Raw genomic sequence first — 27,781 nt, forward strand, 5'->3', positions numbered from 1 at the left:
ATATAAAAAAAGAACCTATGCATTTGCAGTTGGATGCCCAAATTATATTAATGCATTGTTCTGAAGCTATAAGTTTTTCATAAAGTAATTTCCCTTATGCTGCTGAAAACTCAGAATTTTCAGAAGTTGAAGAACAGAGAACATCTATGGGTTATCTGGTGCATAAGTGCACTGGGGGAATCTGTCAAACAAAAGACTACCATCCTCTAGCCAGAAACATGCTAACAAGTTTACATTTTGGCAGTATAATGAAGACAAAAAATTATAGTATAACCACTACTAATTATTGCATTAATTAATCCATTCTCATTTAAAGGAGGCCTTCAAGGGACAGTGCTTTTTTTGACCCATGAAATATTTGTTTCCTGATTCATTAATATATTATAGAGCACTGCACACCAGAACAACTAGACACAAGAACAGTTTTTTCCCGAAGGCCATCACTCTGCTAAACAAATAATTCCATCAACACTGTCAAACTATTTACTGAATCTGCACTACTATTAATCTTCTCATAGTTCCCATCACCAATCTCTTTCCACTTATGACTGTATGACTATAACTTGTTGCTGGCAATCCTTATGATTTATATTGATATATTGACCATCAATTGTGTTGTAAATGTTGTACTTTGATGAACGTATCTTTTCTTTTATGTACACTGAGAGCATATGCACCAAGACAAATTCCTTGTGTGTCCAATCACACTTGGCCAATAAAAAAAAAAATTCTATAGTTTCCCAATGATACTTAGTAAACTCTTACTGAACTATTACTGATGAGATGAAACTTTGTAACCATCCTTGTTTCCTTTACTTCCAACTGCAAATTTACATTTAACTGTCAAATGTTAAGTTTTTTGCAAAAGATCTATTCCCGTGATGGCGATCCTATGGCACACATAGCCAGTGGGCACGCAAGCTCAGCTCCGGTGCGTACCAGCCAGCTGATTTTCGGGTCTTCTGGGCCCACCAGTAGAAGGGAAACAGGCTGTTTCCTGCCTCCGGAGGGGCTGGTGGGGGTGGGGAAGGGCCGTTTTTCTTTTGCCTGGTTCCAGAGCCTCTCTAGGAGTCTGAGGAGGGCAAAAATGGCCTTCCCCACACACTCCCCGAGGCCCTCTGGAGGCCAGAAATGGCCCATTTCCCAACTTCTGGCTCGAGAGGAAGTTATGTTTTTTGCTGTCCCCAGCCTCCAGAGCCTCTCTAGGAGTCCCTGGAGCTGGGGACAGCAAAAAACATAACTTCCTCTCGAGCCAGAAGTTGGGAAATGGGCCATTTCTGGCCTCCAGGGAGCCGAGGGGGGAGATGGGGAAGTCCATTTTCACTCTCCCCAGACTTATAGAGAGGCTCTGGAGCCAGGTGAGAGAGAAAAACGGGCCTACTGGGCCATCACGTGCCAGGAGCGGGGGGAGGGGGCTCACATGCACATGCACGGGGGCAGGGCACATAGGATTATAGGTGTAGGCACGCATGTGTGCGACCCTCCCGCACCCTGCCCTCCTGGCATGCAATGGCAAAAAGATTAGCCTTCATTGGTCTATCCAATTCAATCAAATGTAATTCGCAACCATTTCCAAAACATAGCCTAGCCACCATAAACAGAGATGGCATCACAGCTAAAATAAAAGTCACTCTTGGACCATTCCTATACAATCTTTCAGCAGCCTTACAGAGGCTTGCCTTTAGCTTCTTGCAGGAAATTTTTTGACATATAGCTCTGAAATAAACACAATGCTTAATTTTCCAAATCAGTCAAATGGCAAGATGCCACCACCCATCAAATTCTTTTAAAGTGACTAGTCTAAATTTCTGGCAACTATATGCTCATATAGTTTTCTTAGAATTATTATGGAAAAGGTTTGGTATGCCCTTTTGAGATTTTTTGGCCCAGATTAACCAATACCTTGGAATTCAAAAGTGAAATTGAACTGAATTGAATATTTAATTTGCCTAACTATGATTAGATACAGTTGTGTCAAATTCATCCAAGTACAATGAAACTTAAGTCTCTCCCACAAATAACTTATATTACAAAGTAGTTAAATTCATATTATATACAAATGATAAATGACATTAACAGCATCATGAACGTATTAAGCAAATACAGTAAATCATTTTACTTTATTTGCTTAATAAAGTAAAATGTCATTATTTATATTTATTGGACATTAGAGAAACAGACTCTCTTCCCCAAACTGATCTAGGTATAGTGAAATAAAGATTTCACTACACTAACTAGAGCCATTCATGGGCTTCAGTATCAGTTAAGCTCATAATTCCATCATAAACGAATTCTACAATATCCTTAACTTTGTTATTTCAAACAAAAAATAATTTTCTTTCTTTCTCTAAGAATCTTCCTAGATTCACCCTTATGGTCTAGGATACTTTTTTACACAATGCCATTTTTCATGGTAGCTTAGTCTGAATTTATTTTATATCACTTTTTCAGAATCCAAACACTGCTCAGTTGTTTAGTCATTTTTTTATTCTCTGAGAAGAAAGCAGAAACTTTATATAAGAATAGCCATGAGGCCTTTTTTTTTTTTTTTGGGGGGGGGGGGTAATCACATATCATCCACTTCCAGCAACTACAGTAAGAGTGGTGTCCATTATATTATTCTTACAAAATAACGCCTACAAGGATGCTAGATTTTGATGAATCAAGAGATTCTTATTCATAGATTAATTAGACAATGAGATTTATATAACTGATAGAACACTGATTATTTTTTCAAAAGTACCTTTGATAATACAATTTAAGACACTGCCAACAATGTTAGCAAAAATCCTCATCTTAAGTTAATAATAAGACAATTCAGAAACTGACAAAACTGAGTAAATAATACAATTTTGCTGATATATTTGAGAAATAACTTTATTAAATAAATCTTCCAAATTAACCTGTGACAAATTACACTCATATAATTTATTTGAAAGCAGTGATAATTAAGGTTTTTTTCCCCCTGCAATCTTATAGATTTACAAAGGCAAATTAATTTTACTAGAATATGTGATCCAAGTTATTCCTAACAATTCTGGTAATTTAGGTAATATTTCTAAAATTGCAGGTTTGAATTATTCAATTTTGCAGCATTCTGTAGCAATCTTATTTGCCATACAGATAACTAACATACTGTATCTGCAGTTGTGATACTTAGAAATATAAAAGCAACATCTGAAAAAATTAGAACAAATCTTCATTACAAAATGATTTATTTTCTTGGTTCAAAAAAACTGGAAACTTAAGGCAAATAACTTTTCTCTAAACCAGTAAACTGTATAATTAGTAACACAACCTCACAATATAATGGTTGAATTCAGGAGTATGTTTCCATATCAGAGCCATGTTCTTTAAAAACTCTGATAGTATCCTTACGACTTATATTGATATTGTTTCCTGATTGCTTATTTTTTTACACCATGACTATCATTAAGTGTTGTATCTTATGATTCTTGATGAACGTATCTTCTATTCTATAGGTAGAACGAACAAAATTTATTCAATAATATTGCACTCTCATTTAAAAATTCTCGAGTTATTTTTCATAAAACAGCTAGGATTTGGGAAGATAACTGTGGGCAGAGCAATTAAAGCAATATGATAACAAAAAGTACATTACTCACATACCCAAATTTAAGCTAACTAAAATCAGAAATGTTACAATTAAACACCTACTCAAAATAAAAATGATCCCAGGGTCTTTCTGGTACTTAATAAATCAGGTTAGATTAATACTATCTTTGAATAGAGAAAAAAATAAAATTAATATTCATCCATACCCATGTTAACCCCGATCTACTGTAATCTTTTCCCCTTGGCTAGACAAATATCATGATCATACAGAATAAAATATCCTAATACATAATTTCATATCTAATATTTTACCGAGAGAATTTAATATTATCTAAGAATTAATGGAAATCAAGCCACCTATAGGCTTTGTAAGTGCTATAACATAGCTTTTAAACATTATATACTAAATCAACTACAACAATTGCGTTTATAGAAGACATTAAGTCAGAAACCAGTTTTGGTGTAATGCACTATATGAACCAGCTTATGTATTACCAATGATTTTTGAAACTTTTTAAAGTTTTAATGTTCTGAAATATGCTATCTGCTTTGTTTAATAGATAATTAAACAAATTTTGATACTGCTATTTTTGAGATGGTTTCAGTTAAACACTAAAAAGCAATCTGAAAGCATCTTAAATGTACTTTAAATATACCAAACATATTAAGAATTTAAATTAGTATTTTGTTATTCTGCTAAAATGCATCCAGAAACAGCCGAATTCCACAAAAAAACCAAGAGTTACTCTGCTCCCACTGTTCATGTTACAGATTCTTTTTATTGCACTGTTCCCATAGTATGTTCTACCTGCTAGAATAGCTGTCAATAGCAGATATACAGAACAATGAGAAAAGTGATGTACACATTTAAGATCATTCCTGCGGCCACATGATTGCAATTCAGATGTTTGTTAACCACTGTGCATTTACAATGATCACATGACCACCATTTGCAACCATCCCAGAGGGCTTCTGAAAAGCAAAGTCAATGGGGAATCCCAGGAAGTTACGTTTTGGTCATGTGATATCTTTATTAACGACCATGGCTCATTTGCTTAATGACCAGTCACATGGTGCTGCCATTCCCAATTAGAGTGGTAAGCTAGCATTATCAATATACATTTTATTCAATATTTGTCCCTCTTCCTCTGATTTCACCAATGAAAAAATTAGCATGTTGAATTACTAAATCACAGTTAGTTTTAACCATGGTTCATTGAATATACCATATTAGAATTGTCTGAAAAATCAAAATTAAACATATCACTATGCTTTAGCATAAGCCCATCCTGTGTTTCATCAGAGAGACAAACAGAGGACAATATAATATGCTTTGTATCAAAGTTATGTGATGTGATGCGTAAACTCAGCCACTGTAATTTGGAAACGGGTTTCTATAGTAATAACCTGTCTACTATGGTTTATCCATCAAACTGGATTAAAATAATTTCTGATTTAACAAGTTTGAACTCAATCATTTTATTACTTATTTTATATTAACAGTTTATTCAATTAATCTATAAATTCAAATTTAACCCCAGCCATTTCTAGTTTCTAGAAATAGTTCATGAATGTTCCCACAAGGATTGTATAACCAGTGTATGAAAGCCATCATTCACATGAAAAGAGAAAATACTTGAAAATTTTATTTTTCTGACCACTTTTCAACAAAGGAATATACAATAACATACCCCTTGAAGTAGTGGCATGCAAAATGTTTTGAATTTGAACTAATTTGAATTCAAAATGCCATTTCAAGTTTAAAATTGCTCTTTTCATTCAAAACACTTTCAAAATGATTGAAAACTTCATTTTTAATCTGCAAAATAAATATTTTACATTCAATGTGATCATCTGGGTCTTGAAAAGTAGCATTTCAAATTCAAGGCACAAAGCCAATATAATTTTCTCTCACATAATCTATTATTAATGCTATTCTTAAGAATGGTAATTATTAGCTTTTGGAGTAGTTTTTAACACTTGCAATTAGAAAAATTATTAACTTATTATGTCATGCACAATCACTCTACATATGGAAAACCTTCCAATATTTATAAATTCAAGCAACTGTTTTGAATAATGTACTATACCTAGACTCCAATAGACTCCATGGTTATTATACAGTTCACATCCATTAAAATTTATCCTTAATAGATATTGGTAAGATTATGTATATGTTTGTGTTATATGTATGTTTCATCTGCAAACATGTTGGAGGCATCTGGCAAAACACCCCAAAAATCCCTAAAGGGTGGCACTTTGAAACTGTATTTTTCATTGTCAATATTCAAAATAAAATGGTTGACATACCTTGTTCATTGCTCCAGGCTGTGGACCTCTCAGGCTTGCCTGCCCTCCCATTTGAGGAGAACCTTGCTGTAATGTCTCTGCAATTAGAGTACCAGCATTTCCCATTCCTGGGTTTGGATATGACATATTGGAACGTCCTCTTCCAGCTCCAATTGAACCGTTCATAACTTGTCCTTGCATCATTCCTTGCCCATTTCCTGCAGACAACATACCAGGATTCATGCCAGCATTTATTCCTGCATTCATTCCCATTCCGGGCTGATTTACTGGACTATTTACTGTTGGCATCATTCCTGCAGTGGACTGAGTTGATGGACCTTGATTTGGCCCACCTGTACCCATCCCCAAATTTGGAGATGTCAGTGCAGCCTGTGCCATGGGACTTTTGACCATACTGTTTAAGATTCCCATTCCAGGATTGTTCTGTTGTGGTTGACTGGCCATATTTTGTGCTGGCCCAGCAACTCCCATATTAAGGTTTGGCGAGCTGCCAGCTCGTAGCAGTTCTGACAACTGTTTGTGTTTAGAAGCAGCATCTTGTGCCATACCAAGGCTAGTCTGCAGTTGATTAATGTCACCACCATTAGTAAGTCCCAGTTCCGTAGAGCTGATAAGTTCATCTGGTAGGTCATGTTCCAAATCAAAAAGAGATCCAAAATCTGGAGAGAAAGGTAAAAAAAAATGATTTAGAGCACTTCAGCAAATATTTCAGCTGAATGATTTTTCTTCAATATCGATCTAATTTGCTTTAGACTATTTTTTTAAAAAATAAAATGTCACCTCAACAACCCTCTCAAATTTTGTTAAATAATATTTTTAATATACCCAGTTCAGCTGTGCAACACTATCAATTAACTCACATTAGTTCCAGGTTTATAAGCTTTTAAATATCTCTCAAATGTTAAATGTGACATCTTACAGTTGCTACTAACCTCAGTGCTTTAAAAACTAAGAGCAGCAAATCAGTGCACATGCCTATACACCATTGTTTCAGCAAGACTTTGCTGGGAAATAGATAACATTAACATATGTTATCTAAACACAATTCAGCAATTCAATTCTTTACTTGCCTAATTTTTATATTAATTCTATAACTTGTCAGCTAACATGATCCATCACATTTAGTTAGGAAAGTTTACCAGGTGAAAACTAAATAGCCAAATTGTTCTATTTTGCTGAAACTGCCCTACAAAATTTACAAGTAAGATTGTGTAATTAGAAGATATAGAAATATGAGATCAACTTATTCCATGTTTCTGAATGATCAAAAAAGTCAACTGCAATCTCATTTTGGTTCTATTGCCCAATTTATTCAATGTGTGAACATAATATAGCCCAGACACAATATGCTAGAAAGATGAATTTTTCTAATTCTACAGTTTTTATTTCAAGATATTCAATAAAAATCATAAAAGAAATACAAAACTGAGCCAAGTCCTTTGGATTTTATACTATTTGCCTTTCAGAAGCTTCCTGCAATGAAGTCTTGAACTGCTTTAACAGCTTTCTAAAATTCCAGAATCTCCCCCACAACCCCCGCCTCCCCCAAGACAGCTTTAAGACCTGCTGAAGGAAAAACCTAAAGGAAGACTACCAATGCCTATAAGCAGTTTCTCTTAAAATTAGTTTCAAAAATTCTAAGGTGACTTTATTTTTAAAATTATTAATAAAATATCGCTCCAAGAGGCACAAATTCTCCTATCCAACAAGTTTAATAGCTTACCATACTACTTTAAAGTGTGTTAATATACCTCAAACATAACATTTGCAAACAAATGTAGCAGCTTCTTCTAGTGACAAGGCAGATCAGATCAAAACAGTGGATTTTAGCAAAATATTCAAGACATTCAATATTTGTTGCTATTTTTAAATCAGATATGTGCCATTTTTCAAAACTAAAGTATTTCTAGGACAGTTGATAAAACAACCTGGCAATCAAGAACTATACCTATTTAAAAAATGATATTCTTTGCCACTATTATATGTGGAAAAAGGTGCATGATGCCACACGGTTGACTCTATACACTTAAGTAATATAAATGAACAATTTTCAACTTATTTGAAGAAAATATTCTGATGGTGCAGATATTAATGGTAAGCATAAATATTAATAGGCTATTAATGTAGTTTTCATCTAATTTTATGATTTACTCCTTAAAGAGGAGCTAAATTTGACAGTTAAGTTCTTAAATTCAGTTATCATTTGATAGTATAATCATTGTATTTACTTGCAAGTAAAGCCTTCATAATGGTTCCAGAGGTATACCAACGTGTACTCTGTATTGTTGAAAGCTACAAAAATTCAACATGTCCTCTTCCTCTTAGAGAAAGGAGGCAGGGAATCAATTTATTGCTACCTCCTCACACAGCTCATTAACAGAGCACATTTGGGGGAATTTAACAAGCTGTATTACAGAAAGGTGAATCAACATAATCATCCCCTTCTTTCATGGGATTATTCAATTCAGAATTGTACAGAGCACACCTTTGGAACTAACACTAATATTATTGCATATTGTTTAACAACTACATTACATTGGCTGGTATTCAGAGATATCATGTATACATATGTAACTGAATACTTTTCAGAACTTTCACTTTTCCAATTTTAAGGCCATGTAATTTATCTACAACTATTAAAGCAGTAAGTATATTTCCACTTCAAAGATAACTTTTGAAATTTAGTTTGCATGTTCATTGGAAATTAAAATCTGACATACAAAACAAACTTCATTTAATGATCTTTTAAGAAATATATTTTTCAATAAGTAATTTCTATTTTAAAAATCAGAAGCTATTGGCATTAGTTGATGGAGAAAGCATTTTGATAGAGATTGCAGAAAAGCAAGCACCTACCGCTATATTATATGTTTATTAAAACTTGCCTAAAATACAATTACAGCAGATGACATAACTGCTATAAGTAATAACTGCTGTAAGTGAGAATTTGAACAAACTTCTTCTCTATGGAAGGAAAAAACAAGAGACTATATATTCTACACACTCTCAGAAGTTTATCTTATGGCTTCTTAAAGAGCCAATGGCAACCACGTATAAAACACAGATGGAAACTTCTTTGGCATGCTTCTTTGCCAGAACTCCCTCTGGGATCTGAGATCCACAGGATCCTATAGTACATCAAAGCAAAAACACCTGCTACCACTTCCTTCGTGTTTCTGAATCCTAGGAAAGTGATAATCACTTCTGCCATGAAATGACAAACCAGAAACAAGGAGCATTGTAAGAGTTTCTTACTTCAACTACCTTTTTCCTTACGTACACCGAAAGATAGTAAGTTCCACTCACATCATTATTTTTTATAAATGCCTATATAAAATGCTAAACTATTAATGTAATATTCTCATTTTTGTAGAAACTCTATTTCAGACTTTATATATACATATCAAATATTATAATTCTTCCGACATTTGGAATAAATTTTGTCAAAAATAGAGGAATTTCAAAATTCTGAAACAAGTACAATGATTCAAAACTGTGATGACTTTAAAACATATGCTTGAAGGATAGAGGAAACAGTCAAATACTCCTTTCAGAATTCCTAGACCTTACTTATTGAGTCCAAATAATTTGGTACCTGCCAAGCTGTTTAGTATACAGTACACATATTTACAGGTTTTTCTGTAGTCACAAAATAGGCAAGATGACAAAAATAACTCATTTCTGGAAAGGAAAAAAAGAACTTGTACATGTAGTATCATTAAACTGAAGAACAACTACAGTTTACTATCAGGCATAAGAGGACTTGCATACCTTAGCTGCAGAAATACAACTAAAATGAAATGCATTCTAAGATGACTTTAGTCAAAAATCTATGTGAAAAAACAGATTCAAAATATTGTGAGCAGGATTATAAGCAAAAAACACTACCTCAGTAAATAACTATAGCTGTGTTCTTTGATTCACTTCATGCTTATGTTGTTAAGCAGATAATTTTTTTGCCTCTCCTTTAGTTCATTTGGAGTGAGCTTGGTTATCTTCAAACAATGAAACATTAAAATCCCACATGAAAAATGCTCAGTATACAAGGTATTCTTGATAACTATGGCAAAATGTTCCAGGGAGAACTGTATTAATAGACAATCATCTGTAGAAATTCTAAGGAATAAAGCTACTTTTGGGGATAAAGACAGAATTATATCTATTAATCTTCCTTATTTTTCTGGTATTGAAGGCAAAAGAAAAATGGCATGGCAGAGAATGAGATAGTTAGTGTCATCAACACAATGAAAATGAATTTGGGGAAACTCCAGGAGACAGTGGAGGAGTGAAGGACAGGGGGTTTGGCATGCTGTGGTCCATGGGGTCCCGAAGAGTCGGGCCTGACTTAGTGACTGAACAATAATTTTTATTGTAATTACATAATGTAGATGCATTTCCAATTTGCCAACAGATATGGATTCCTGGCTCTTTTCCCATAGCTCCCAAATAAATTTAGCATTTACACCTGTGCATATTATAGAGAACTAGAGTAAACAAAAAAACTACAACAGAACAGAAAAATGAATCTAGAGCATGTAATAGCTAGAAAAAAGATGCAGCACTGTGACACAGCATTATGGGAAAGATGTAATTTGTTGCAACTATGAGGTTTACTATTCTTACATATGTAACATTTTTCTGCATAGCTTTTATCAGAACACACTAAATCACAGATATCTTCACACCTTTAGAAAACTGAATATTAAAACAAAGTCAAACTAGCAATTCACTAGTTGCAATATATTGAAAGAATTTAATATTTATAAGCTTACTATATTTTAAAATCTCTATTATTTCAAAGAGGATTCAACCAACAAAAATAAAATTTGTATTCATAGTGATGGTAGAAACATTTAGCAACTATTTGGAAATGATGGTAACAAATTAAAACAGTCAATACAACAAACTTAATTTGATTTATATTTCTAAATTGGAAAGATGTAATGGTTTATAAAGGCAAAGACTATGGTTTTTTGAGGAGAATAAAATTGTACCATTTTCATTGGCAAAAGAAGCATTCATTGAAAAAGTTCATTGAATCCAGTAAAATTTATATCTGAGTATATATACATTGGGTTGTATTTATTCACAATATACTTATATGACTATGAATTCATTCAATGGACTATAGTCTCAGAAAAGTGCACAGACTTGCAACTTTAAATCAGGATGCCTATTTTCAATTGTCTGCATAGGAAAGGAGTACAATGTTAATAAGGGTTATTCTATAGCATAAATCTGAAAAAGTAAGTATTATTTTCTAGCATTTGTTTGGTATATCCCAAAGAATTCTGAAGGCAGATTCCAATTTTGCTTTCCTATTAGCAAAATGGAACTTGTTGATTTTCAGGTAAGCATTATATTAGGCCTACAAATAGTGAAACTAATGCTCTTGGTAGCAAATATCTTTAAAGTTGCAGGAGATACCAAGATAGACTGCAGATTCAAATAGAAACATTGTTCGGAAGTAAATACTAAACACAAGCAGCATTCCAAATTACCTAATGTATCTAAACAGTCACTATTCAGACAAACACACACACACACACACACACACACACACACACAGCCTATCTATCAAATACAATCAGCCATTTTCCCTTGCATTTATATATGCAGTACGAAACAAATTCAATGAACAAGTCTAGCTACCATTAATATTCAGAATGTCTATATTTTTGGCTGAAGGATTCCAGTTTATTTATTCTAATAAGATGAATTAAAATAATTATTGCACAGACTAATCCTATACTAATCAGAAATCTCAGGAAACACATTTTTTCTTTTGCAGCGAATTAATTCTTTACAGGGGTACAGTTGCCTGAACTTCCAACAGAACCTATAAACAGTTGTTACCAAATGAACACCTGTAACATGCATCCCTAATTTCAAAAGAGTTGTAGTATTTCTATCTAGTTGATTTGTTCAATAAATAAATAAATATGTAAACAAGTGTTACTGTACTCATCTTTACAAATAAGGCATGACTTCAGGAGAAATTCAGACATTTTAGTCTCTGAACAAAAGCAGATGACCAAGTCTATATTCAGTATTGATCTAATGAAGCTGTCTTAACAAAAGCATCAAAATGAATTCTATCAGCAACTGTAATCACCTCTTTATGAAACAATATTAGTATTAAATAATTGATGGAAATAAAGGCAATTAAAACTTAGCCATCAGAACACTGGTAAGATGAAAAATAAGGACTCTTCAGATTAAATGAGTTTAAGATTTAAAGAAAAGACTCTATATCAACATACAGATAATAACTATGCAATAAAGATCACTTTTCACAAGATTTCAAGAGCTGCAAGCACTCAGAGGTAAGCATCAACTCATTTACAGCCTCTTCAAAAGAAAGAAAGCTTAATGTCAATTAAATATCCAAAGTAATATTTCAAAATATAGGCTAAAAACAAGTAGATAGACAGGGGAAATAAATATATCAGACTGGCAAAAAGACTGCCCAAAAAGAGAGTCCATTTGTGATAAGGTAAAATTAAGGGATCTATGCCCAAGACTGACCTGTGCCATCGCTTGCAGAGACAGAGAGCGCCGGTGAAGAGAGTTTAGGCCTCTTGGCTGAAGGCGGGCCCGACTCCACCACATTCTCGGCCATTTTTAATTCTTTTTAGACAAACAGAGCCCAAATTGAAGATGGGGATCCCCAATGCCCTCAGCCGTTTTCTGTGATCCAAAATCAACCGAAGAGCAGTATGGAAATGGACTGAAGAAATAGACAAAGTTCCTCTTTTTCCGCTCCTCGAGATCGATTTCTGTTGGATAGCAGTGAGTAAGGGGGAACAGAGATGGGAAACAGGGTGTGGAAGCAGTCTTTTCTCCGGGCCACAGGGAAAAACAAGGATGAAAAGAACAGAACAAACCCTTCCTAAAATCAATTAAAGGGGCTCGGTAAATTTACAAATCGAATTAAATCCGGCCGTAGAACAGTTGGTGCTTCCTCGCCGCCGCCGCCAATACCACCATCTTCATCCTCCGGGGGGTCGTCGTCTTTTCCTCCTGCTGCTGCCTCTTCGCCGCCATCAACCTCTTCCTCCTCGGCGTCGTCCTCCTCCTCCTCATCGCCACAAGGAGGCGGGCGAAGGAGGAGAGGCGAAGAGAGAAAGAATCGTTTTTCTTTGCTCGTTCTTTCCTACTCCTTCCAAAACCAGCCTGCAACGGAGGAAAATGCCTACACTGGTGAACAAGGGGCTGGGGAAGGGGATAGCAGACGGAACGTACCGAGGGTCCCCCCAACTCCCCCTGCGCCGTCCCTGCTAATCACTAATGGCTGCAGAAAAGGGAGCCGTGGAGGAGGAGGAGGATGAAGCTAAGTCCCAGGAGTCTCCGCTTCACATCTTGTTGTGCAGGAACAAGGAGGCGGAGGAGAGATTTGTTGTCCCGATGGAGGCAGCAGAGATCCCGGGATGGGAGCTGGAGAGGGTGGGCTTCAGGACGCGCGCCTGCCACCCCTCCTTTTCTTTCCTTTCTTTCTCTCTCTCCGGCAGGGTACCCCTTTCTGGTGAGACGACGGGATCGATCCCAAAGCAAGGAGAGGAGGAGGAGGAGGAGGAAGCGGCAGGAGCGGCCCCTCCCCCCTTCTCTCAGCCTCTCCCCCCTCCCCGGAGGATACGGATGGTTACGAGCGCTTGATCTATGGAAAGGATAAGGCTCTCCTCGGCACTGGAGACGCCGTGCCTCAGGCGTTTCAGCAGCGGCCCCGTCTCCTCTCCACCATATAGACCCACAGGAAAGGAGATGTTCAGAGAAGAAGCAGCAGCTCTCCAAATCGAGGCGAAACGGTCTCCTAGACCCGCGAACGTGCTCAATTGCCAGAAGGAATTGGGGTGGAGTCCACCCGGGGTCCCGAGTTTCTAGCCGAAACCGGGAGTGCGTACTCCCCTACTGGCTACGAGGCTAGTACAGTGGGTATATCACGGAGGTTTCAGGTTGTCTCGGGTCTGGCCGGCCGGGGGCCCTGAGTTGCCGAAGGTCTCTGCCGCTGTTTTCCACCTCCAGGGCTGTACCCGCCTAGCTCGGTGCTTTTCGTTCGCTCCCTCCCCTCAATCGCTCACACACCAACAAAATGGCGGCTGTTGTTTCTTCACTCTCCCGATTCCTCAGAGGGAAGCGAGCGGCCGCGCCGGAAATGAGCCAAGAGAAAAAAGGGCGTGTCCAGAAAAGGAGAGGCGGGGACGCACGCAGCTCGCACACACAATGGAACGCGGAGGGCTAGGAGGGGGGGAGATCCCGAGGCGGGGCCAGCTCCGATCACGAGACTAGCTCACCCATTCGGCTTGCGATCCTTAAGTGATCCCTTCCGCAAACTCTCTCGCCTAGATTTCTTAAAGGGGCAGGAGAACTTGTCTTTTTTTTTCCTCCTCTCCTTACTGTTTTTCAGTCGGCCAAAATGTGCCGTGAGGTTGTTCCTTAGGCCAGTCCTATTATAACCCAAAGGTGGGGGGGGGAGAGGTTGTGTATCCTGGAACCGACCGTGGCCGAAATGCGCATCAGACGCTATTTGTGTGAAGCGGGGCCTCCTCCTCTCCTTTACCCACTTGCCTTAACACCTCAACCTAGACGTAGTGGCCAACGATTTGGTCAGCCAGACAGTTTCTCACGTATACACAAATATACAGAGGACGCCGCCGCTGTGCGCCTGTGTCCGCCAATGTATAAATCGTTACTGTTAGCCGTTCCGTATGATAGTATGGCCGAGAGACCCCAGTCAAGATACGGGCTCAAGGCGGGGTTGGGAAGGACTTTTATCGAACAATCCGCGTTGCCCAACACGGAATGGTCGCTTTCCTGTCAAAATCAATGTCTGACGCTCCCAAAGGAAAAGGAAACTCAGCTGAGCGAAGAAGAGGTTTTTATTACGCAGGAGGACGTGGGACTTGGTTGTGGCTGAATTGATGTGCGTTTCCTGTAGTGCCATGAGCCGAACTGCTCTCTCGGTGCCCGCGACTTCCTACAAAAATCGGGCTCTGTGGAACCCTCCGTGGAGTGGCGGGATGTATATAGATAAGCAATGCTTGCCACTTGCCCTTCAGTTCTCTGTGAACGGACCGTTCTCTTGGGAAGCCCCTAAGCATAAATAGCAGCCCTTTCCCCTGCCGTACATTTGTATTTGTGAAACGTGAGGATTCCACTGTTTCTCTCCTAGATCCTTATCACGGGAGATGAGGAACCAGTTCATTAAACTGTAGGCTACGTGGCCTCCTTCTAGTCAGTAATTAAAACTGCCTGGTCATTTGAACGTACCTATTACCCTTCATTGATATTCACTTTCAGGCTAAGCAAAGCTGGGCAAAGACTAGAAAAGGTATAAAGTGGTGGTGAGAATAAATAAAAGAGAATAAAAGAAATCTACAAAAACCTAGTTTGTACAAATGCAATTCAAGATATCTCTACTGTACAGAGACATCTAGTAATTTGTGTAAATTATATTTATGTAAATTTTCTTTTCCAATCATCCTTGCTTCCATTATGTATATTATTCACTGATTCTGCATTACCTTTTGTTCTTTAAAGGTCTCATTTCTTTCTTTTGAGAATCTTTTCAACTCCATCCAATCAGAGTTTTTTCAGTCTTTTCCATTCTTCCTACATATTTTCATTTTGTGATTTGTTTCTCATTTTCTATGTCTAAACTATATAAAAGTCTTTCTCATTGGTCATTCACTCTTTATGTTCACATTCATTCGGCATCTATTACTTTTTCAAATTCTTGTTTTTAACCAAACACTTTTTAAGAATACTGTTCTGGATGCATTAGAATGCTTTGACTTTTACATCATACAATGGATACAGAGTATCCAGATACATGACTATGTATTAATTTTACATTCTAACATCATGCTATTATTCCTTTTCAGGGTAAACACTTTTATGCAAAATAAATTAAAAGCCTGAGATTAAACCAGAAAATGAAAGCTAAACATAGTTTAGGCCAACACTATAAAGCTTCATATTTGTCAATCAGTCCTTTCATTAGGGCAATTTATTACTTCATACATACATTGCCTTTTGTTGTTTAAATTCTCTTTTGGAAGATCTCATGAATTCCACCCAATTCCAATTTTCTCAGTCTTTGTTTTCTCTCTCTTTTTCTTCTCCTACTCAGCCTTCCTTCATATATATTTTTACAATTTGATTCTTTCTATCACCAAACTATCTCAATTTACTTTCATACTATTCATTCAAATCTGATTTCAAACCACATTCATTCAGCACTATTCATTTTTACCCTATTTTAGTTTTACCATGTAAATACTATTTACTAAATACTATTCCCTCTAAATACAGCTTACTCTTATATTTCTCCTGGCATATCTAATTCTCACATCCAGGTAACAAAATGAACAGAAGCACATTTCTGTTTAGACATTTCTATTTCTCTCAACATAGTCTTATTTTGCAAACCTTCTAACTTTCGAAGAGTTTTTGTTTGTTTCAAAATTTCTCCATTTTTTATTTTTAATACACATTCCTCTAGCTACACAAATTCATCTATATGCTCTAGTGTTTCATAGTGTTTATGTACAATTTGCAATTGTTTTCTCTATCTTTTCTGTCCAACAAAGTTATATCGATTATCAATATATTAATTTACCTATCTTTTTATATTATAAATTATATTTAACATTCGGTATAAGATATTTGGCTTCTCGACCAATAAAATGAGTTCACTGCATATAAAAATATACATATTCATACCTCCAATCAAAGTATTCATCATATCTGCACTTGATCTTAACCAAAAGGTTGAGATGTTACAGATTTGTATGATTTGGATTTCTCTTCAGATCTTATAAATCTGTAACATAATCAGGAAGTAATCATAGTAATCATAGATGCATCCTCAGCTTCCTCCCTGCTTAATGATTATTTGCCAAGTATTCCATTTTCTTTCATGCTGTATTTACATCATATATCTCCCTTATCATACTCTGTAACCAACTTCCATGTTTGTGCAACATTTTCCATAATTGGTCAATTTATTTTATTGCACTTTATCTAAATCAACAACATAAAATACTTTGCTTTCTCACACATCATTTTTTCAATAACTTACTAAAAAACAAAAATATACACAATTTGCTATTCAGCATAATGCTGCACTACATATCCTAAATTTTATTTATTACCTCTCTTACCCTTTCAGACAGAATTCTGCAGAATACTAACTCAAGGGTTTTCAACAAATTTTCACTGTAATGCTTGCATTCATCCTCCTTATTTTTTCCTTTGTAAGTCATTCTTAATCATTTTTATAGTCCTTATGCACATTTATTTATCAAATTAGAAACTACCCATCTCAATCTCTAAGGACATGTTAAATTATTTCATATCTATATATTAACATATCTCTCATCACATGTATGCTTTCAGGCTAACCATTTTGATCCACTCATAGTATTAACTTTTTCATCCTTTCTTTTCCTAGACATTGATGTTTAAAGCATTCATTAATTTCAGTTCCTCTCTTCAATCTACCCCTATGATTCCCATACAAACCTTTAAAATATTCCTTCAAGTATTCTCTCATCACAAATCATTTGATTATTTTTATTTTTAATTCCATTCATTCTGTTGGAGGCCCTTCTTCAGCAGGTTTTGCACACTTCCAAAGGCATTTATTTTATTATATTTCCATTAACACCATTCTGCCATTTCTCTGCCTCTACCTAATCTTAATTACTGCTTTGGAATACATTCAACTCTTTTTTCTCTACAGTTATACAATGTATTTCTCTTGTCCACATTTTTTCCATAAACCATTGTTTTGTGTGTACAGGTTGTTTTCTAACCCATAACTTTTTTCACTTCATTCTGCCTAGTATTATTTTTCATACTTCCCACTACAGTAGTATAACTTCACATATTTCTATTTCACATACTCAAAAATAATTGTTGTCACTCTGATCCAGGATGATTCCACATCTGCTTTCTTATGTCCACTTTCTATTCATTCTGGGATGAGATGACATGTTTTTTCATATAGACTAATATTTTTTATTTCTGCAGTTATTCTATTTTTGCTATTTTCAAGTTCTTTCCCCCCATGATTTACACTTAAAGTCTGGTCCATATTCATGATCTTTCCTCAGACTTGTATCTTTTGTTAGTCTTTCATCACTTATAATCAAAACAGTCATGGTTTTAATTACTTTGTCTTTTTAAATCTCAAGTTCAAAAACAAGCCATCATTTTTCTAATCAGATACTGATCAAATACCATTTTCATTCATCCTTGGGTCTCTTTGTTCCCATATTCATGTCACCTAACAAAATATTTTTCCTCCTGGTCAAATTCATTTAGGTATGTTACACAATTTCCCCTAAAACTCAACCATGGTCTTTATTATCATCATTTGCTAGAGCATCATATCTAACTATCACTAACCTAAAATTCTCATGTTCCTATGCCTCTACCACAATTCAAAATGCAACACTTTGTGATATAAATTTTTACCACTTAATTCATAGCAAAACACATACTTTTAGTGCCATGCTTATATTCATCACTGTTCCTTCAGAAAACCCACACTACCTTAATTCAGTTCTATTAGATTCTTCCCTTTTCTCTGAATAACAGAGATATGCAACTTACCTGTTTTCCTTTCTTTCCACTTGTTTATTTATTTATACATTGTTTTGCTTTCCTAAGCTAATGGTTCTATCAATAAACCTACAAAAGGTGCCCCATTCAGGACCTAACAATGTGAGACAGACTCTGCTGGATTCAAGTACCGTAATTTGTTCCTAAGCCAGGTAAAGTTTTATACCAAAGTGAACATTTTGAATTGGACTTGGAAAGCAAGTGGCAACTAATGCTGATGGTTTAAAATGGAGGAATATGGTATCTGCTAGAGGCAGTGGTGGGATTCAACCAATGTAACAACCAGTTCGCTTCGCATGCGCTTCATGTGTGCCAAATGGGCAATCCATGTATGTGCAGTACATTTGAAAACAGCACCTTCTACTGCAGCTCTGGTGAATAAAACAGCTGGGGTGCAGCAATTCATGCTGCCACGCTGATCAGCTGGACTTCAAACAAAGGAAATAAAGATAGGTATAGTGCAGAGGTGGGCAGGCAGGCCCAGCTGATCGTCTCTCAGCTGATCATCGGAGCTGGTCCAAACCAGCAGAATCCCACCCCTGGCTGAGGTACTATTTAAGGAATTAATATGGCAAGACAGTAACTAGCCTTTCCCAGACAAAACAGAAACAGTATAAACAATGATCAGGTATGTCTTCCAATATCAAAACTATGAAAAAGTAACCTATTGCTTCATTCTCATCTGCAATAAAATAACTAATTTAGCCACGTCAAATCTGTAAGCTTCTTTTGTAAGCAAGTTCTTAAATACAAAGTTAAATATCTGGAGGGCTGAGATTTATTGCTATGCTTGGTATGATGGACAGAAAGACACGAATGTTTAACTGCTTTGATTCTCTCTATGGAAAGTCTGGTACTACTTGTATTTGAGAACAGCCCCGTGACATTTCAAAAGATTTTGAATATTTTCATAATGTTCTGAACATGTTCTTGATACTGATTTCTTGTAGTGATCCTTTTCTTCATGACGATTAGATTCAATCAATTCTTCATCAAGATAGGCTAGAAAAATGTGATTTTGACCTTCTTGGGTTAGACTATTAGGCAGCATATTTTCTTAAAAGAATTTCAGATGGATCCAGCTATAGTGGACTGTAAACTGACCTGGAAGTTCCCATACTACTCCCAAAGGTTTGGAAGCTGTGTCAATTTTTAACATATATTCCTAATTTCATTGCATTGGTTACATTGTGATTCCCTTTAAGTGGAATTCTAAAGTCCAACAGGCCTTTCTTTAACTTAGATGGGTCTAGGCCAGATTCTAAAATGAAAATATGTTTTACTTGGACATATAATACTGCCATTCCACAGTTTTAGACAATCCAAAATCCCAATATGTTTAAAAAAATTGATTGGCAATAAGTTGATTTAAAATATTAATATCCCATTAGCCCAAAATTTAAAAAAAAACAAATGCCAGTGGTGAACTCTAAAAATTTTCACCACCGGTTCTGTGGGGGTGGCTTAGTGGACGTGGCTTGACAGTCATGTGACGGGGTGGGCATGGCCAACATGACGTCACTCACGTCACTCTTTCTTCTCTCTCTCTCTCTCTCCCTTCCTCTTTCTTTCTTTCTTTCTTTCTTTCTTTCTTTCTTTCTTTCTTTTTTATTTGCATTTATATCCCGCCCTTCTCCGAAGACTCAGGGCAGCTTACACTATGTCAAGCAATAGTCTTCATCCATTTGTATATTATATACCAAGTCAACTTATTGCCCCCAACAATCTGGGTCCTCATTTTACCTACCTTATAAAGGATGGAAGGCTGAGTCAACCTTGGGCCTGGTGGGACTTGAACCTGCAGTAATTGCAAGCAGCTGCTGTTAATAACAGACTGCATTAGTCTGTTGAGCCACTAGAGGCCACCTTCTCTTTCTTTTCTCGCTCTCGCTCTCTCTCTCTCTCTCACACACACACACAGACTCTCTCTCTCTCTCTCTCTCTCTCTCTCTCTCTCTCTCACACACACACACACACACACCTGGTCTGAGCAGTGGCTGCTGTGGGAGAAGGAAGAAAGTACTCCGGGAGGGCGGGCGGCCTAGCCCAGAGGCAACATGTCCCCCATCATGGGCAGAATGCAGGCAATGGGACCCAAGGCAGAGGGAAAAGCAAGTGGACGGAAGTCGCCCAAAGGAGGGGGAGTAGGCTGCTAGTTCCCTTCCCCGCAGCCCTACCATGCTTGCCTGCCTTCCACATGGCCTTCACTTGCCTCCCTTCGCAAGCTGGCCATGGGGATGCCAGGAAGGCTGCGTGGAAGGCAGGGAAGCATGGCAGGATTGCGGGCCATGGAGCAGTTCAGGGGCATGGCCAGCCAGCGGTTGCTACCAGTTCAGCAAACCATCCCCAATCTCTGCTGCCGGTTCACCTGAATCAGTCCAAACCGGTAGCATTTCACCCCTGTTTTAAATGCTATTTTCAAATTGAAATTATGTCTAAAGATAAATTTATCATATAAATAAGGATTAAAATTTCATTTTCTTTTTAAATCTTTCAAATATATCTTGCAGCCTTTCATTCTAGAAATATATGAAATTATGTCTAAAAAAACAACTATGTCCCTGCCATGATAACAGAGAGATCATATAATAATTGTGAACTGTATGCATAATAGGGTTTGGAATTGATTTTTTAGATTCATATACTGTAGAAATAAAGTCTACATGCAGGAAAGTCAGGAAATATTTAAAATCCTATAACTGTATGGTAACTATTCCCATTGATTTTAATAATTTAAAAAATGCCTTAAAGAAATTGGCATGCAAATCCCTACCATAAATTGTCTGTCTGTCTGTCCTTCACCTATATACACACAGACATGAAGTAATATTCATTTTTCAAAAATTTTGTTTTCCTAGACATGTTAATAATCATATTTTTATAGCAATATTAATCTGAGGTAAATAATTTAAAATATTTACACTTAAAAATAAAGATGTTATTCTTGGGATCATTTTTCCAAGCCTAAAGAATTCAAACACCAAGTCTTACATTTTACAGATATCCAGAGAAACATTAGAGCCTATAAGAAGCATATGAAATTTACCACAGTTAGCTGAATAAGCTGACAATTTATTAAACTTTTGTATTGATAATACAGTACAGATTTTTGTTTAAATGTTTTTGTTTAAATGTTCATAATTTATCAATAAGATAGCCCATATTAATTGCAATTCCAACTGCTTATATGACATGACAGCAATTGACAAGGCCAATATTTCTAATACTAAATATAAGAGATTTGTTCTCAAGCCAAAGAAAACAGAACTATCTACTGCCTGTGCTTTCTTGAATTTCATTTGTATGTTTGTTGACACATAGATTGACATCTTTTCTTTTAGTATTTACTATTAGCATAATTTCTATTTTTACTTTCAAAACAAGTTTCTCTAAGATTTCTATATCACATATATTTCTACAAATTGTGCTATGCCAAATACAATTTAAGGTTTATTTCCACCAATTCAAAACAGTACATACTTAGTGATGGCCATTAAATTTCTGGGATTCTAGCTAAAAATGTAATTCTTTCCAACTCCCCAATGGTTTCTATAACACTTCAACAGCTTATCAGTGGTATTTTATCAACTTTGATGAAGCTGTAAAAAAACAGTTATTTTAATTCATAAATGAAACCAAACAACCTAAATTCTGTTCTTTATTACAGGTAGTCTTGACTTATGAATACAATTGAGCTCAAAATTTCCACTGCTAGGCAAGAGAAATGTTAAGTGAATTCTTTATTTTATGACCTTTCTTGCCACAGTTGTTAAGTGAATCACTGCAGTTGTTAAATTACTAACACAATTGTTAAGTGTATCTGGCTTCACCATTGACTTTGCTTGTTAGAAGGTCACAAAAGGATCACATGATCCTGGGACATTGTAGCCATCATAAATACATGCCAGTTGCCAAGTGTCCAAATTTTGATCATAAAATGTGATGGTCATAAATGTGAAAAATAATCATAAGTCGCTCTTTTCAATGCTGTCATAACCTCATATGGTCACTTAACGAATAGTTGTAAGTCAAGGATTACCTGTACGTATATATGATGAATTCATTCCACCTTCATATACCTTCCTCTGATATAAGAAATACAAATTGTTGACTTTATGACATAGCTAGAATTTATTGAAGTTAAACCTTTTGGGTGAAAAGTCCTCAATAAAACCATCATAATGTTGGTCTTTTTCAATTTTATTATCAATTGAGGTCATCACTAATCTATTGACTGAAAATTTTCTTACTAAAAATAGGCTCTACAAACTGTTATATGCAAATACATTGGTGCAGCTGGCTGCCTAACTAAGGGAAAGCAGATCCTTCAACTACCTTTTTTCCATTTGCTGATATTGTGCCAAAATTGGAGGCACCATCCATTATGGGAACCTGGGCAAAAGAAGTTTGTCCACTTCTAGAGCAATCTCTGCATATGATCTGAGTTGCCTAATAAACCTGATTTGCCCTTTCTTAGCATGTATGACAGAAAGAGTAAGATGGCAGCATATGCATGCTTTATAATTCTTTACAAAACGGCTTGAAGCATTGCACCAACGAATACACACATGGTTTTGTAATTACAGGAGAAATAGAAAAAGTTTGAAAGGTCTTGTTGACCTTATAAAAGAGAAGCATTTCCCAGCAGTTGCAGAAAAATAGTTATTTCTTCATTTATTTATTTAGAACATTTATTTGACCATCCAACTCAAACTATGCTGCATTGGGCAGTATACAAAATCATTAAACAAAAATACAAAAGAAGAATGACGTACACTACTAAGCAAACTAAAACAATTAAATGACAATCAAGACTAAAAGTTATTATAACTATTTATAAATGTCCAGGGAAAATGACAGGTTTAACCACTGTTGTAAAGGCCTGCAAGTCATGGCCAAAGTTTGCAAAGAGCTCCTGAACAAAAACAGCACTGGCTTTGCTCTGTGAAAAAGAGAAGAAAGGCTGCTTTTAGCTTCCCCCCCATTTTTCACAGCAAAAAAACAGCCTTATATGGCCCAGGAGCACAATGAGAAAAAGGTGTTTGGGCACACTCTGGCTCAGGGAAGGGCTGCTTTTTGCTACCCCTCCTTTTTTTTTTTATAGCACATAGCCAGCCTATCTGACTCAGAGGTATGACAAAAAGGGGTGTTTTGGCATACCTTGACACAGAGAGTGGCTGCTTTGCACTTTCCCCCCTTTTTTTGCAGTGCAAATCAATTACCAATGCCCTAGGAGCAAAGTGTAAAGTGATGTTGTGGTGCATGCCGTCCTCTTTAAGCTGCATGCTTCCCCCCCCCTTTTTTTTTTTGCTGATACCTTGTCAGCAGCAGGAGCAAGAAGATGGTCACAAATGTCACCTTGGGGCAGTGGTGAGTCTCTGAGTGGCAAGGGTGACTGGGATTGGGATGGGTGGTTACAACTTCCAAGGTACGGCAAACAGTCCCAGAGCTGCATGGTTTTGGGGCTGCACCCACAAGGCAGGGTGCTGGGAGGCTAAAAGGCCAAAGATGGGGAGAGATAGGTATTATGTTATGAGTTGCGGTAGGCAAGAACAGACAGCATAGATACAACAGCATTTATTGACTCAACTAGAACTGTTGCCGAACAACAGGCAAATTCCTATAATTTATATTCTGGGCCCACAGGGCATCAACCAATAATAATACTTGAAAAAGCCCACTCAGATATGAATGTTCTAAGTTTCCCTTCAAAACAGTTGACGTTAACAGTTAGGGTCATTTAAAAGTTAGTTTCACTTTAGCAGGGCTTAACACAACTATATATATTTAATAATAACACCCAGGGGTGAAATACTCCCGGGTTGTTTTTTTTTTATTTATTTACATGTATATCCCGCCCTTCTCCGAAGACTCAGGGCGGCTTACAGTGTGTAAGGCAATAGTCTCATTCTATTTGTATATTTACAAAGTCAACTTATTGCCCCCCCAACAATCTGGGTCCTCATTTTACCTACCTTATAAAGGATGGAAGGCTGTCTCAACCTTGGGCCTGGTGGGATTCGAGCCTGCAGTAATTGCAGGTTGCTGTGTTTTAATAATAGGCTATCTTACAGCCTGAGCCACCACGGCCCACGGTTCTGACCGGATCTAGTGATCCGGTAGCGATTGTGGTCAATGGTTTAGCAATCCAGTAGCAGTGGCGGAGGAAAGCTCCTCCCACCTGGCCGGGTGGTTTTAACCAGGAAGTAATGTTTTTTACCTTCTGTGCATGCACAGAAGGTTTTGCGCATGTGCAAAAGGTGCGCATGCACTTGTGTCACGTGCAGTGTGTGCACTTCTGAACCGGTAAGGAAGGTAAGTAGATTTCACCCCTGATAACATCCCTCCCCCCTATGATAGTTCTTACCCTCAATCTGTTCAATATTCATTATCTTTAAGATAGGCTGGGGGGCCCCAGTTCCTGGTGAACCGCCGTAAGGTTACTGGAGAGTCCTGTTTAAGAGGAGTATTGTCCATCTCCATTTGGATAGAGTCTTGATGGCCGTTTTGGTTGCCCTTGAGTGGCGGTGGCTCTACGGCCCTTGGTACCTCCGTTTCTCCGGAGATGGCCATGGGTGGTGTTGGCAAACTTGGAGGAAAACAGTTCTCTAGTAGGTCTGATAAAGCCTTGGGATCCTCAACCGGCACTTATCCGGCCTGCAAATACTTTAACTGATCAATGTGGTGTCTGATTGTACGGTCATCCCCCTGAGTAGCCTTGTATGACAATGGGCCTGTTACCTTAGTTACCCTGGCTGCCACCCAAGGTGCCCCACTCCCATAGTTCCTGGCCCAGACCAATTCACCTGGCTGTAGGTTCCTGGGGGTGGGGGGGATTTGGCTGAGCCGTCTCCACCGCTATTCTGTCTGGGTGAAGTCAGTCGAGCTTTGTTATGAGCCGGCGGCCCCACCTCAGCTCCACTAGGCTGCGACCTGTTGCTATACTAGGTGTTGTGTGTTGACACAGGAGGAAATTTGCCAGGTGGTCCCCATTTGTCATCCACTTGAGTGCCTCCTTTGTGATCCTCACCATTTGTTCAATCTGACCGTTGGTTGCAGGGTGGAATGGAGCAGATGTTACATGCTGAATCATGTTGGCGTTGAGGAATGACTGAAACTCTGCTGCTGTGAATTGTGCCTCATTGTCGGACACAATTACATCTGGTAGCTGACACAACTCTCGGATGATCCTGGTCATTGTCATCAATGAGACCGGTATCACTTCCAACCACTTGGAATAACTATCCACTACTATCAGGAACACCTCATGCATGCAAGACGATGGGGTATGTGTGATCTCCCAGTGGTGCACTGGTGCTTGTGGCATCTCTGGTCAGGTTTCTTGGCAGACCTGGCAACTCCTTACTTGATTCTCTATATCTTTGTCCAGGCCTAGCCACTACAAGTAGCTCCTGGCTAGAGCCTTAATCCGAAGAATTCCTGGGTGCCTCTCATATAGGGAATCCAGCACCTTGGAGCAAAGACTGGGTGGAATAATGACCCTGCTGCCCCACAACACACATCTTTTGTGGGCCGACAGTTCATTTTTTTGAGAAGCGTAGTGTTGGAACTCAGAGCCTGCCAGGTCTCTGGCCATCCCCTTAATACCCAGTTGAGAATGCGGCTAAGTGTTCTGTCCATGGAGCTTTCTGCTGCAACATCCCTGCATACAGGGGTGCATCAGACAAGTCCTGGATCTCCAGAATACGACAAGCTGGGACTGGATCCAGCTCAGTCTGCAGTAGAGGCACTTGGCTAAAAGTGTCAGCGTGGCTCATTTCCTTGCCCGGCTTGTGGACTAGCCAGTATGAATATGTGGCCATGATGAACCATGAACCATGAACCATGAACCATACAATGAACCATTGTAACATTTGCGGCAATAGGATCTGTGGTGTCTGTCAGCAGCGAAGAGACCAAACCAAGGTTTATGGTCTGTAAAGATGGTGAAGGTTCATCCATATAAAAAGTTGTGAAGCTTCTTAATGCCAGCCACTATGACCTTGTCTATATGGGCATAGTTCCTTTCAGCCAGTGATAACGCTCAAGAATAGTATGCGATGGAAGCCTCAGTACCATCTGGCATCCTGTGGCTTAGTACTGCCCCAATGCCATATGGAGAAGCATCACAGGCTAGTGTTACTGGTAGGGTTTCGTTGAAATGAGCAAGAACAGAGTCAGAGGATAGCAATGATTTTACCACCTTGAATGCTTTGTCTTGAGTGCTCGACCAGACCCAGGGTGCTTGTTTGTCCAGTAGACAGTGTAGCAGTTCTGCCAGGGCAGCCTTATGCGGTAAGAAGGAGTGGTAAAAATTGAGCAAGTCCAGGAATGCTTGGAGCTCCCCCTTGGATTTTGGAGGGGGGAGGGCTTGCTGAATTGCCTTTAGCTTTGCTTCAGATGGATGGATTCTGGCAGCAACAATGCGGAAACCCAGGAATTCTGTGGTTTCCATGCTGATCTGGCACTTTTCCCTCTTGAGTTTTAGGCCTGCCTCATGGAAGCATTGGAGTACTGCATGGAGATGTTCTGCCAGGACTGCCATTGATTTCCCCTTGATTTTTTTTTTTTTTTGTTTACATTTATACCCCGCCCTTCTCCGAAGACTCAGGGCGGCTTACAGTGTATAAGGCAATAGTCTCATTCTATTTGTATATTTTTTTACAAAGTCAACTTATTGCCCCCCCAACAATCTGGGTCCTCATTTTACCTACCTTATAAAGGATGGAAGGCTGAGTCAACCTTGGGCCGGGCTCGAACCTGCAATAATTGCAGGCTTCGGTGTTCTTAATAACAGGCTATTACCAGCTTGAGCTATCCGGCCCTTTGATCCGGCCCTTGATCAGGACATCATCAAAGTACAGGCAGACACTGGGAATGTTCTTCAGTGTTCCTTCCATAATACTTTGGTTGCCCCAAACTGCACTCGGTGCACTCGGAATGAACCTCTGTGTGTGAATATTATTTGTGCTTCTGTGGTAGCATCGTCTACCAGTAGCTGCAGGTAGGCCTGGGCAAGGTCTAGCTTAGCAAAGATTTGGCCTCTCTGGAGTGAGGCGAGGATGTGGCTTACCACTGGTTCAGGGTAAGTATGCCGCTGTAGTGCCTTATTTATGGTGCACTTGTAGTCTGCGCAAATGTGAACGTTCCTGTTAGGCTTAACTGGGGTCAAAATGGAAGTCTCCCAACAACTACAGTGTGGGTTGGAGCACTCCCTGCTGTACCAGGTTGTCTACTTCTGCTGTATCCTGCTTGTCTACTTCTGCAT

The 27,781-nt window shown here is 37.9% G+C and overlaps 1 protein-coding gene across 1 annotated transcript in view; it reads right to left on the reverse strand.

The window, feature by feature from the left end:
* Positions 1–14,024, reverse strand: part of EP300 (E1A binding protein p300) — an 85,305-nt gene extending 71,281 nt beyond the window's left edge. Inside the window, exons 1-2 of the mRNA XM_058190067.1 lie at positions 12,415–14,024; positions 5,887–6,545 (exon numbers count right to left, since the gene is read on the reverse strand). Coding sequence (XP_058046050.1) covers positions 5,887–6,545; positions 12,415–12,508 — 753 coding nt within the window. The 5' untranslated portion in view covers positions 12,509–14,024. The remainder of the gene's footprint in view (positions 1–5,886; positions 6,546–12,414) is intronic.
* Positions 14,025–27,781: the final 13,757 nt, after the last annotated feature.

This window comes from Ahaetulla prasina, chromosome 7 (assembly GCF_028640845.1).
Source record: "Ahaetulla prasina isolate Xishuangbanna chromosome 7, ASM2864084v1, whole genome shotgun sequence".
Classification (NCBI taxonomy): Eukaryota; Metazoa; Chordata; class Lepidosauria; order Squamata; family Colubridae; genus Ahaetulla; species Ahaetulla prasina.